Source organism: Hyla sarda, chromosome 6 (genome assembly GCF_029499605.1).
Source record: "Hyla sarda isolate aHylSar1 chromosome 6, aHylSar1.hap1, whole genome shotgun sequence".
Classification (NCBI taxonomy): Eukaryota; Metazoa; Chordata; class Amphibia; order Anura; family Hylidae; genus Hyla; species Hyla sarda.
Window position 1 is genome coordinate 245,351,002 of NC_079194.1, and position 13,922 is coordinate 245,364,923.

General features: G+C 47.5%; 1 protein-coding gene across 2 annotated transcripts; it reads left to right on the forward strand.

Annotated features, from left to right (window-relative positions):
* The first annotated feature begins 216 nt into the window (after positions 1-216).
* On the forward strand, positions 217-7,904 carry TSSC4 (tumor suppressing subtransferable candidate 4). Of its 2 annotated transcripts, none has more exons than XM_056526877.1 (3): positions 217-368; positions 3,796-3,868; positions 5,525-7,904. In XM_056526877.1, the coding sequence occupies exon 3, from the start codon at positions 5,600-5,602 to the stop codon at positions 6,503-6,505; it is 906 nt and encodes a 301-aa protein (XP_056382852.1). In that variant the 5' UTR covers positions 217-368; positions 3,796-3,868; positions 5,525-5,599; the 3' UTR covers positions 6,506-7,904. The 2 variants fall into 2 exon arrangements, with proteins under 2 accessions (XP_056382852.1, XP_056382851.1); XM_056526876.1 differs by having other exon boundaries at positions 228-391.
* The last annotated feature ends 6,018 nt before the right edge of the window (positions 7,905-13,922 follow it).

The window sequence follows — 13,922 nt, forward strand, 5'->3', positions numbered from 1 at the left end:
AATTAAATGTACTGAAAAAGGAACAAAACGCAGTGTGAACACAGCCTTTAATCAGATGTACAGGAGGCAATTGCCCAACCTAAAGATCACAATCTTCTTTTTACAGTCAGTGAAAACTGAAGGGAGTGACCGAAGAAGAAATGCCGCAGGTACATTCCCTTTCTTCCGGCAGGTGGCGCTCGTTAATAGACAGGCCGGAAGTGACGTGTAACCGGGGGGTCACCGCACGGCGCGGCGGATAATGTAGTTTTCCTGTAGGTGGCCTGAAACCCGGGAATTAGTGACCTCTGACCCCGCGGCATGGAGGCTGAGCAGAGAGAAGCCATAATCGCAGAGCTAAGAGCGATCCAGAGCAGCACGGACAGTCTGTAAGGTTACATCCTCCCCCTGAGTACGTGCGCGATGCACCATTTCATTTCAGGGGAACTACCAGACCCAGCATGCACCTCGCGGCTTTGCTAACAGAGCATGTAATAGTTCTCCCGAGTGTTTACAGGACGGAGTACGCAGGATGGTGTCACCCAACCAGGGTGCCTACAGATGTTGCAAAACTACAGCTCCCAGCAAGCCCGGACAGCCAAAGGCTGTCCGGGCATGCTGGGAGTTGTAGTTTTGCAACAGCTGGAGGCACACTGGTTGGGAAACATTATCCTAATCTGATGTAAGACATGGAGGAGACTACTAATCCCAGCATGCCTTGGGGGGTGTTAATGGTTTGTTGCAGCATAGTGAGGCTGTTGGGGCATGCTGGGAATTGTAGTTTTGCAACAGCTGGAGGTACTCTGATTGGGACATTAACCTAATATAATCTGATGTAAGACATGGAGGAGACTACAAATCCCAGCATGCCTTGGGGGGGATTAATGGTTTGTAGCAGCAAAGTGAGGCTGTCCGGGAATGCTGGGAATTGTAGTTTTGCAACAGTACCCATTGTTTTCCATGTATATCAGTTATAAGTCAACAGGCATTACATAACATTCCCCCACCATACACATGCTTGCTCAGATAGGTTAAGCGTGCAGCCATATTGAAAAACCGGGGGGGGGGGGGGGGGCAGGCTAGATTCACATCCCCATCATAGGCTTGTTCAGTCACAGGTTCCATTCAGGAGTGAACAGACCCAAATAGTCTTCTGCACGACAGACATGTAGGATCCTGAGAGACCCCTATTGACTTGTATGGGGTACCTCAGGGTACCTCGGACCCCTATTGACTTGTATGGGGTACCTCAGACCCCTATTGACTTGTATGGGGTACCTCAGACCCCTATTGACTTGTATGGGGTACCTCAGGGTACCTCAGACCCCTATTGACTTGTATGGGGTACCTCAGGGTACCTCAGACCCCTATTGACTTGTATGGGGTACCTCAGGGTACCTCAGACCCCTATTGACTTGTTTGGGGTACCTCAGGGTACCTCAGACCCCTATTGACTTGTATGGGGTACCTCAGACCTCACTTTGGTATCTGCCATTGTGCAGGATCCTAATGGGACAAAAATATACTGCATGTAGTGGTTTTTGTTGTGTTTTTGTGGGTGTGTTTGGGGCGGGGGAATTTTGTCCCATTATCTTGAATTTATCCTTTGAGGCACATGTAAGGCGATGCAGTCCTGGCCATAGTTTACCTTCCCTGAGAGCAAAAGGATCAGACATGTTAAAGGACATCTGCAGCGTGATTAACACTTATCCCCTATCCACAGGATAGAGGATAAGTGTTTGATCGCCGGGGGTCCGACCGCTGGGACCCCCTGTGATCTCCTGTACGGGGCCGCGGCTGTCCTGTGCAGGGGGCGTGCCAGCCGTTCGTGCCTCCCCGTCTCCCCCATAGAACTGTATGGGGACGGGGAGGAGACGCTAGGTCGACGCTACGTCACCATGAGCGCTAATGGCAGCGCCCCGTTAGGGAGATCGAGGGGGGTCCCAGCGGTTGGACCCCCTGCAATCAAACGCTTATCCCCTATCCTGTGGATAGGGGATAAGTGTCATACCGCTGCAGTTGTCCTTTAAAGGAACCCCCTCCAGGTACTGGGGTACTGGCTGGTAGTGCGGGGGACGCTGGTCAATATGATGCCTACCATGCCCGGATCCGCCCCGACGTTCGCCCGTTATATTCATTATTCCAGATATGCACATCATCTACCTGGCACGGGCGGGGTTACTGCCTTCATCTGGCACTGTGACGTCACCGCCGCTCAGCCCGCAGCACCACCCGGCTAATGCATATTCATGCCCTCCCTCTCCTCCCCGCTCTGCAGAATCACATTGAAATTTCCGCTGCAGAAATATTGCGCAAATCCTGATTCCAGCCTCTGCAGAAAGAATGAGCATGTCGCTTAATTCTGCGGAATCTGCTTGAAAAGTCATTGCCGCCTACATCTCTGACTCCACTGCTCTGAGGCCGCTTCCGGGTGTACACAAGAAACCGGCACCTGCATAGTGGAGTCACATACAGAGCGGGGAGGAGAGGGAGATACGGAGGGAGGCCATGAATATGCATAAGCCAGGCGGTGACATCACAGTGCCAGATGAAGGCAGTAACCCCGCCCGTGCTAGTTAGATGATTTGCATATCTGGAATAATGAAGATAATGGGCAAACGGCGGCGGATCCTGGCATGGTTGGCATCATATTGATCAGCGTCCGCAGCACTACCAACCAGTTCGTCTGGTTAGTGTGTGTGTGTTTGTGTGTGTGTGGGGGGGGGGGGGGGGGGTTGGGGATGGGTTTGGGTTTGGTGACAGTTTTCCTTTAAAGGGGTTGTCCACGTTTAGAAAAATGTTGCCTTTTTTTTAAACAGCGCTACTTCTGTCCTCAGGTCCTGCGTAGTACTGCAGTTCTGTTTCATTCACTTCAATGGAGCCGAGCTGCAATACCAGACACAACCTAAGGACAAGAGTGGTGCTGTTTTTGCAAGAAACAAGTAGCATTTTTATAATCCTGGACAACTCCTTTAAAATCCAGCTGCCTGATTCTTCTTTCACGTGAGGCCATGTTCACACGGCAGAATTCCGCCAAATTCCGTTGCGGCAGAATTCCGGCAAATTCCGTTGCGGCGGAATCCCATTGTTTGTTGTGTGCACATGCCGGAATTCCTGCGGCAGACATTACCACAGCGGAAATTCCAATTCCAGTTTTTGCTGAAAGAATGAACCTGTTCGTTCTTTCAGCAGAATCTGCTCCAAAATGCATTGCGGTCTGTGGAGACAGCGTTTTCTGAGCGGTCCTAGTGCCGGAAAAACATGCAAGTTTGCGGAATATCTGCCCTTGTTTTCCATGCAGACTTTTAGCACATTTTCTGCCATGTGAACAAAGCCAAACTGTGTAGTGTGGGTTTCCAGCGCTCAGGGCAAAGCAAGTATTACACCCATAACCCGACACAGCGAATGGGAAGTAAACAGCCATATATACAGTGTACTGGAGGACGAAGATGGGTGTTACTGCTCCTGTATATACATTCTGTGACATGAACATATAGACAGGATGTAGTCTACAAGTGACTGTTAGTTTGAAGTAAACCATCTCTTACCGTCCTCGTTCCTGCTCCCCTGCCGGTATAACGGACCTCTGTTCTAGCACTTATGGGTTAAATGACATGATGTTGCGCTCCTGTTCTGCCTCATCCGCTGATAGAGTGCACGTGTGACATCACTCCCGCAAACCCGGAAGTGCTGGACAGCGGCGCGGGAACGGGCAAGGTGTGCGAATGGGCATTTACAAGACATTAATCCCACCCTGCGCACATATAAATGTAGAAATGATATATTGATATATTGTTCGGTTTCCCATTGTTGTAGAGTCAGGTCTCTCAGACAACTGGTGGAGTTCACAGATCCCGAAAAAGGAGAGCTGTCCCAAGCCCAAGACCAGGTATGTCTGTTGTATGTGACTTGACAGAGTATCACAATGCATGCAGTATTGTTTTTTTTCCTGTCAAATCTGACAGAATTTGCGTTAAAGGCTTCAAGTAGATTTCAATGCATATGTAAAATGAGCCTTGGGCCATGTTCACACGGCGGAATTTCCTAACAGAATCCGGTGGGAAAGAATTCAGCAGAGTTCGACTGTTTTCAATGTGATTCTGCGGACCGTGCAAACTGTGCAGCAGAATCACATTGAAATTTCCGCTGCAGAAATATTGCGCAAATCCTGATTCCAGCCTCTGCAGAAAGAATGAGCATGTCGCTTCTTTCTGCAGAATCTGCTCAAAAATGCATTGTCGTCTCCATTACTGAGCGGTCCTAACACCGCCATGTTCTGCTGTCACCCACTGGTTGTGGAATGTCTGCCCCAAAATTTTCCAGGTGGACCTTCCCCAACAATTCTGCCGTATGAACATACCCTTAGTCTGCTGAATTACAAAAAACGCTGTGCTCTGGGGTTGCTCAATTTCGGAAACCCATTTTCATATATCCTGTTAGGGAATTTGGGGTTTAAAGGGGTACTCCGGCACTTAGACATCTTATCCCCTTTTCAAAGGATAGGGGATAAGATGCCTGATCGCTGGGGACCCCCGTGATCTTGCACGCAGCACCCCCTTAAAATCAGTCCCCGGAGCACGTGCGCTCCGGGTCTAATTACTGGCGATCTTGGGGGCCGGAGCATTGTGACGTCACGGTCCGGCCCTTAATGCAAGCCTATGGGAGGGGGCGTGACAGCTGTAATCAGACCCAGAGCGAACACGCTCTGGGGACTGATTTTAACGGGGTGCCGCGTGCAAGATCCCGGGGATAGGGGATAAGATGTCTAAGCACCGCGTAATGCTATTCCTCTTCATTTCTCTTTTGGTGGCACTGTACATGCTTCCTTATTACAGTCAATTACTTGAGGTCCCAATAGCAGGAAACCTTGTGATTAAAGGGGTACTCTGGCCCTAAGACATCGTATCCCTGATCGCGGGGGTCCCGCTGCTGGGCACCCCCGCAATCTTGCATTCGGCACCCACCTCTTTGAGCTGCACGCTGCTGACCACGGGGCCAGAGTATCGTGACGTGATGACTCCCACCTCTTTGAGCTAAACGCCGCGCTGCCAGCTCATAAACTGCCGGGTGCCAAACACGGGGCTGGAGTATCGTGATGTCACGACGTCACCCCCGTGTGTGTCACGACTCCGCCCCCGTTGGACATCACCCGGGGTTGACATCACACGGGGGCGGAGTCGTGACATCACGATACTCCAGCCCTGTGTTTGGCACCCAGCAGTTTATGAGCTGGCAGCGCGGCGTTTAGCTCAAAGAGGTGGGTGCCGAATGCAAGATTGCGGGGGTCCCCAGCTGTGGGACCCCCATAGTCAGACATCTTATCCCCTATCCTTTGGATAGGGGATAAGATGTCTTAGGGCCGGAGTACCCCTTTAAATCACTTACAAGGAACACTTTTAACTAGTCTGATTTGATCAAAGTGGGAAACCCCTTTAATGTGAGCACATCCCCCCCCCCACCCTTTTAGTATTCTGTAGTTTGCATTAATTTAATAAATTATTTATCCTTTCTTAAATGTCTAATTCAATGATATGTCTGCTTCCAGGCATCTGATTCTTTGACTGTCTGGAAGAAACTATTTTCTGCGGCCGGACCACCCTTGCCACCCAGCACTTGAATAATGTCTGAATCAGGAGGAAAAGACAGTCCCTCCAAAGCATTTAGTGCTTTTGCCCATGAATCCCGCAATGATCCAGACACCCTCTCACTCAGTGACTCAGACCCTGCTTTGTCAGATGAAGCAGAGGTGACATCACTAAGTCCTGGAGAAGAGGAAGAGGACGATGAAGAAGAACCCGGACAGGAAGGAGAGCAAAAATCTTCAGCGCTTCCATTTACCCTAAAGGGAACCAATGCAAGCTTCTCCCAGCGTAGCTTTGGCATCTTTGGAGGTCTTCTAGACTTACAGAAGAATTCACCTCTGACCCAGCAAAATAGAAAACCTGAGGTGGTAGATACCTTAGTGGGTGACCTCAAAAGGGAGGAATCGGATGTCACAGCTGAGCTAGTCAGTACTGGCATTGAAGCAGCAGCAATCAAACCAACCAACAAGGGTTCCACCAGTGCAAAACCATTGGGTTCCAGTGGACGTCTACCAGATTATTTAGCACATCCAGAGCGCTGGACTAAATACAGCTTGGAGAACGTCCCCGATACCAGTGATCGCACAAACCGCAATACAGCTCTTAGCTTCCTGAATGAGCTAAGGCATCAAAAGGAAGCCAAAGAGGTCCCTAGAGAAACAAGCAAACGCTCATTCAACCAAGACTCCTCCTGCTCCAACCAAGAGGGAAGAATTCTGTTTTCCAAGCCCACCAAAAAGGTTCAGCAGAGCAGTGATAAAGGTGGGCCGCAGCCAGGCCCTCTTGATATATCCGAGAGATTGTCTGAAGAAGGAACAGACGAGACTGAGGTTCCAGGGGAGCAGACAGAGGCTGAGAACTTAGGGTTCCATGAAGTTAAAAAACGGGCTAGAAAAAACATCAGGCCTAAGAAAGTCCATGAAGATGAAGGGGACGCTTCATAGGTTAAAAATAATCATGGGCTGGACTGGGGGTTTTAAGAGAAAACGTCTCCATCAGGTTAATTTTTACATAATTCAACTAAATGTGGTAATGTAAATGGTCGGTGTATGTTCTAGTCCCAACCTGGCACCATCTGCTCATGGAAGCAAACTCCAGCAAAAGATACACAGTAAACCGGACTTCAATATGGCTTCTCCCATGATCTCCACTTTGACGTATCTCCAGAACCTCCTGAGACATCTACATACTTCTGAAGAAAGCCAGCAGCTATTATAGTCTTCCCTAGTAAATTGGGGATAGTTTTTAGATTCCGTGGATGTTTTTCACATAGATTTATTGCAGTGTTTTCCTACCTTGTGTAATGACTTCTGTGTTTGTTCTCGTCCGTGATAGAAGAATGCATTTATAAGGATTGCTTCATGCATATTCAATTACTTGGTGTTTTAGCTAAAGAATTTACTAGTCCTCAAGAACTCTTTAAATTCCTCATAAAGTATCTCCTTAAAAAGTACCTGATAGGGTCCCCTGATATGGTGCTGAGTTTTACCACCTAGAAAAGAAAGCAGTGGTGGTTTCTCCCTTTGCCACATGAGGCAGTCACTCGTTCTTGTTGGCTAATAATGAATTTTTCTGAGAGGGGAGACCTTCACTGGCTGTAGCCTCCAAGTGGCCCCTCTTTCTAAGGGCCCCATAGAAGCCACATGATCTGCCTATATGGTATGTACACCCCCTGACAAAGCTGTTACATATCCCTCCCACTGGGACAGGTAGCTTTGTAAGCAGCTTTAGTGATCTAGCTCTTACATAATGTTTACTTGAATTTCTCTGTAGGACAAGACCTCTACATGGGTCAAGTAGAGAATTAGTATGAACAGTACCCAGCACCTGCCTGTCTGGGTAAGCTTAAAGGGGTACTCTGGCCCTAATACATCTTTTCCCCTATCCAAATACATCTTGTCCCCTAGCCGTCACACCCCCTCCCATAGGCTTGCATTGAGGGGGCGGAGTCGTGACATCACGATACTTCGGCCCCGTGGTCGTCACGCTTCACACAGAATGGGTGCAAAATGACAGATTGCGGGGGTCCCCAGTGGCAGGACCCCCACGATCATACATCTTATCCCCTATGCTTTGGATAGGAGATGAGATGTATTAGGGCCGGAGTACCCCTTTGATATCCGCACATAAAATTTAGAAATAACCCATTAGACAGGTTCCCCCGAAATAGTGTACCTGGTCATATGGCTCTGTGTGTAACAATAGGATTGATGTGTTTGCAAAAGAAAATATATCTATATATGTATATGTGTAGAGTTGCAACTTGAGGTTCTTCCTTTTGGTAACTTTTGGTGTATGTTTTACTAAAACTAAGATTAAAGGGCAACAATGGCAACATCTTAATGCAGTATTGAATACCAAAGTAGTTTTCAGTCTTCACATTGATTTAGAAATGAAGAAAAAAAAACATCTAAACATTCCCATTTTGACACTCTTGACTCGTGTAGTTTTGTTAGGATCAGTCATTCATGTAGTCATTCACTCAGTTGGGAATCACTTCCTTCTGACCAAGAAGTTTTCTTAATCTCCACAGTAAGAAGCATTTTATAGCCGGTGAGTAATGACAATATAGCAGCCCTAACTCTTAGGCCCAGAGGAACTCCAACTCCAGGGCGCAACCATACTGTCATCTTAAATTGTATTAGGCATCGTTCACATAAAGTTTCTGGGCTAAAGTAATCAAAATGCGAAAGGGATGACTAAGTACGGGTTGAAGAGTACCTCTCATGATCTTGTTAAATGTTTTAATCCTCCCAGTTCACTGCCCCCATCATGATAAACCACCACCAGCCTTTATTTTTATTATTTTTTAGTTTTCTACCTTGATATTGCTCTGTATTTTCTGCTCAGTCAGATTCACAGTCTGGGAAGGGGCGTTCCCCAGCAGGCGTGACATCATCTGAAGCCATACAGGGGAGAACTTCCTCCCTTGCTCTGCTACCCATAGCAGTACAATGTGTGAGATGAGCTATGATTGGATAAGGCTGCACACACCCCCCTCAGCATTTCCTGATATTGGACTTCTGCCAGGCCAACAGGAGTCCAAAGTCTGTGCAAGAGATGGGGGGGAAATGTGCTAGGGAGACACCTGGCTTTTTAAAACACAGAAAACGTCATTTTTTTTTAACAAAGTACACTAGAAAGATTTTTATTTACCATAAGGAGTGTAATAGCAAACATTTGATTTCAAATGAGAGTGCCCATTTAAAGTATTGCCCATATACTTTAATGGGCGAAGTATTTGGACTACGGTCGGTCCATTTCCTACACTTTCTTTACAGGACACTTTACAGTATAGTCAACCATGTTTTTGAGTCTCGCACAGAAAGTGCATGTGCTTGTTTTTCCTGAGATACAGCCCAATGGGGGCCCCATGATATAAGTAGGGCCATATGGTGGTTTTACTTTCTTTCTAGGTTTTACAATTTTGTGTATCTGGACTTTGACTTTTCACGCCTATTTAGGAACATTATTTCAAAATGGCAGATGAATGCTAAGCTGAGTGTTATTAGGAGGCCAAGTGGTTGTGAATCATGTTCGGGGGGGTAGGGGTTCTGATATGAAGCTCCTCGTCACAACATCTGAATCTTTAAAGGGAACCAATCATCAGATTTTACCTTATATAACCCTTGGCAAAGCATTATATAGGGTAAAATCTTTATCCTCACCATCCCCGGGGGATGCTCCTGCCCCAGGGATGGTGCAGATATGAATTTATAAAGTAGTCACTGCGGTGGGCGTAAGTAGTCCCCTGGGCGGGGTGCTCCTCTCACCTAGTCCCGTTACTTTGGCCGGCAGCGATGCCCCCTCTGCTTGATGGGCTGCGCCATTTTTCTGCTCACTGGACAGACAGAGCGATGACGCGGCCCGTCAATCAAGTGGAGGGAGCGTTGCTGCCGGCCGAAGTAATGGGACTAGGTGAGAAGAGCACCCCGCCCAGGGGACTACTTACGGCCGAGGCGGTGACTAGTTTATAACTTCATATCTTCACCATCCCTGGGACAGGAGCGTCCCCCGGCAATGGTGAGGATAAAGATTTTACCTTTTATATAATGATTTGCCGAGTGATTATATATATATATATATATATATATTAAAATCTGAGGAATGGTTCGCTTTAATTTACACATGATTTTGCAGTAAGATTCCTGCCCATTTGACTTTTCAGTGAAAAAGTACATATATTTAACCAAATAGTAAATCCCCCTACATCGTATGGAGTTGGGGGGGGGGTGCAGCTAAAAAGTAAAAACAATGGAGCACCAGAGGTTATACTGGTTTTTCTCAACCACGTTGCCAGCTGTTGAAAAACTACAACTTCCAGCAAGCCCGGACAGCCAAAGGCTGTCCAGGCTTGCTGGGAGTTGCAGTTTTCTGACAGCTCAAGGCACCCTGGGTATTAGACACTGTATTATACAATGATAGTCTTTATTGAAAAACTGCATAAAAAATACATACGTTTGGGCCTCATGTAACAGACAAAAGGAAAAAATAAACACTGACAAGTACTGGAAGATTTCATATCCTCTTGGGTAGGGGCGTAGGCCCAGTTATGCCCTACAGGGGTAGAATGTCATATCTTTCCCTACCTCTTGGAGTACCTGCCCCGTAAAGGGCAACCCAGACTTCAGGATTGATTCTGTTACATCCCTATGATAAGGAGATAGAGTAGGCAATCTCCTAAAAACAGAAAGATGTTAACAGATCATAGTATCATCGTTTATAATGTTGAAAAAAAGACCACAGTTCGTTAAGTTCAACCTATAACCCTAATGAGTCCCTACTGAGTTGATCCAAAGGAAGGCAAAAAAAAAAAAACTCAGATCATACTAGAGGTAAAAATTCCTTCCCGACTCCAAATATGGCATCAGAATTAGAGAGGAGCGAACTTACAGTAAATTCGATTTGTCACGAACTTCTCGGCTCGGCAGTTGATACTTTTCCTGCATAAATTAGTTCAGCTTTCCGGTGCTCCGGTGGGCTGGAAAAGGTGGATACAGTCCTAGGAAAGAGTCTCCTAGGACTGTATCCACCTTTTCCAGCCCACGGGAGCACCTGAAAGCTGAACTAATTTATGCAGGAAAAGGCACCAACTGCTGAGCCGAGAAGTTCGTGACGAATCAAATTTACTGTAAGTTCGCTCATTTCTAATAATCCCTGGATCAACCTTCTGTCCCTATAAATGTAAAATCAATAAAGTGTAATGTTATTATTCTCCAAAAATGCATCCAGATCCCTTTTAAACTCTCTCAAACTCTTTTACCGAGTTCACCATGACCACCTCCTCCAGGAGAGAATTCCACAGTCTCACTGCTCTTACAGTAAAGAACCCCCATCTGTGCTAGTGTAGAAACCTTCTTTCCTCTAAACGTAGAGGATGCCCCCTTGTTATAGATACCGTCCTGGGTAAATACATCATGGGAGAGATCTCTGTACTGCCCCCTGATATACACTGCTCAAAAAAAAAAAAAATAAAGGGAACACTTAAACAACACAATGTAACTCCAAGTCAATGACACTTTTGTGAAATCACACTGTCCACTCAGGAAGAAACACTGATTGACAATCAATTTCACATGATGTTGTACAAATGGAACAGACAACAGGTGGAAATTATAGGCAATTAGCAAGACATCCCTAATAAAGGAGTGGTTCTGCAGGTGGTGACCACAGACCACTTCTCAGTTCCTAGGCCTACTGGCTGATGTTTTGGTCACTTTTGAATGCTGGCGGTGCTTTCACTCTAGTGGTAGCATGAGACTGAGTCTACAACCCACACAAGTGGCTGAGGTAGTGCAGCTCATCCAGGATGGCACATCAATGCAAGCTGTTTGCTGTGTCTGTAAGCGTAGTATCCAAAACATGGAGGCGCTACCAAGAGACAGGCCAGTACATCAGGAGACGCGGAGGAGACCTTAGGAGGGCAACAACCCAGCAGCAGGACCGCTACTTCCGCCTTTGTGCAAGGAGGAGCATTGCCAGAGCCCTGCACAATGACCTCCAGCCGGCCACAAATGTGCATGCGTCCACTCAAACGGTCAGAAACAGATTCCATGAGGGTGGTATGAGGGCCCAACGTTCACCCTGGTGGGGGTTGTGCTCACAGCCCAACACCATGCAGGATGTTTGGCATTTGCCAGAGTACACCAAGATTGGCAAATTTGCCACTGGCGCCCTGTGCTCTTCACAAATGAAAGCAGGTTCACACTGAGCACGTGACAGTCTGTAGATGCCGTGGAGAACGTTCTGCTGCTTGCAGTACCCTCTGGCATGACCAGTTTGGCGGTGGGTCAGTAATAGTGTGGGGTGGCATTTCTTTGGGGGGGACGCACAGCCCTCCATGTGCTTGCCAGAGGTAGCCTGACTTCCATTAGGTACCGAGATGAGATCCCCTTGTTAGACAATATGCTGGTGCAGTTGGCCCTGGGTTCCTCCTAATGCAAGACAATGCTACACCTCATGTGGCAAGAGGAAGGCATTGATGCTATGGACTGGCCCACCCGTTCCCCAGACCTGAATCCGATTGAGCACATCTGGGACATCATGTCTCGCTCCATCCACTAACGCCACGTTACACCACAGACTGTCCAGGAGTTTGCGGATGCTTTAGTCCAGGTCTGGAAGGACATCCCTCAGGAGGAGACCCAAAGGGACAGTTTCTCAGGATACGGAGGAACTGTTCCTCTCTGTAAGGTTTCAAGAAGAAAGCAGTCGATCTGAGAAAAAGTTACAATCTTGGTGGTTGGATATATATATAAAATCATAATTTCAGGTTCCAGAAGAAAAAACAACGAATAAAGCCTGAATCGTGGTCACATTTGGCACAGTAGCCTATAAGGTAAGGGAAATTGTCAGCACATTTTGGCCCATACTTACACCAGATCCTGTTGTCACAGACCTGGTAGAGAAGTGTTACCAAAGTACGGTCCTCAAGGACCCCCAAGAGGTTATGTTTTCAGGATTTCCTTAGTCTTTTACAGGTGATATAATTGTTGTGATCCCTGATGCACTGACCATACTGTATGTACCGTATTTTTCGCCCTATAGGACGCACCGGCATATAAGACGCACCCAATTTTAAAGGTGCTAAATCTAGAAAAAAAAGATTCTGCACCCAACAGTGATCTTCAACCTGCGGACCTCCAGATGTTGCAAAACTACAACTCCCAGCATGCCTGGAAAGCCGTTTGCTGTCCGGGCATGCTGGGAGTTGTAGTTTTGCAACATCTGGAGGTCCGCAGGTTGAAGACCACTGGTATAGGAGGTAATACTCACGTGTCCCCGCCGCTCCGGACCCGTCACCGCTGCCCTGGATGTCGCTCCATCGCTGTCACTGCGTCCCCGGGGTGTCCCCGACGATCCGGACATCTTCTTCCCCGGGATCCATGCTCTCTGTCGCTGTCATCACATCGCCGCCATCCCGTCGCTACGCATGCCGCTCCTATTGGATGACGGGACGGCGTGCGTGACGTCGAAGGAGAGCGCCGGCCATGCAGGGGATCCCGGCACAGAGCAGACACCAAGGAGGCAGGGGAGGTCCCTCCCGGTGTCCTGTAAGCTGTTCGGGATGCCGCGATTTCACCGCGGCGTTCCCGAACAGCCCGACTGAGCAGCCTGGTTAGTGTCACTTTCGCTTCAGATGCGGCGGTCAGCTTTGATTGCCGCGTCTTAAGGGTTAATACAGGGCATCACCGCGATCGGTGATGTCCTGTATTAGCCGCGGGTCCCGGACGTTGATGGCCGCAGGGACCGACCCGATAGGTGTGTATTCGCTGTATAAGACGCACCACCTTTTCCCCCCAGTTTTGGGGAAGAAAAAGTGCGTCTCATACGGCGAAAAATATGGTATATCACCTCTGGGTTCACCACTGGACTACTCCTTTAAACCGCAGCTCAGAGGGGAAATTTGGACAGACGTCTCCTACAGAAGGAGGCCCAGTGTATGTATCGGTATAATTCTTTACATCCCTGAGGACTAAAAGGTTGCTTATCTCTTTCTTCTTTTATATAGCCAGTGTAACTATTTCCTGACTGTGCACTGATATCCAGTTTGTATCTCTTCCCAGTATTCCGCACAATACATACATAGCATTTATGTGAAGTGATGAATAATGTCTTAGAGCAGAAGGGTATAGACTTTGAATTGATGTAGGATTGTAAATGCCAGCGGGTGAGTGAATAATATACCTTTTCCCACTGAATGATACATTACACAAAACGACCAGTTAGCGCTGACTACTGATATTCTTGCTTTGTAGATCAAAAAAATGTATTACTCGCTGTAGCTGTCATCTTGTAGACATACAAGAGCAAAATCTATGTTCTAGGAATTTTGCCACCTTCAGGCATTGCTAGGATATT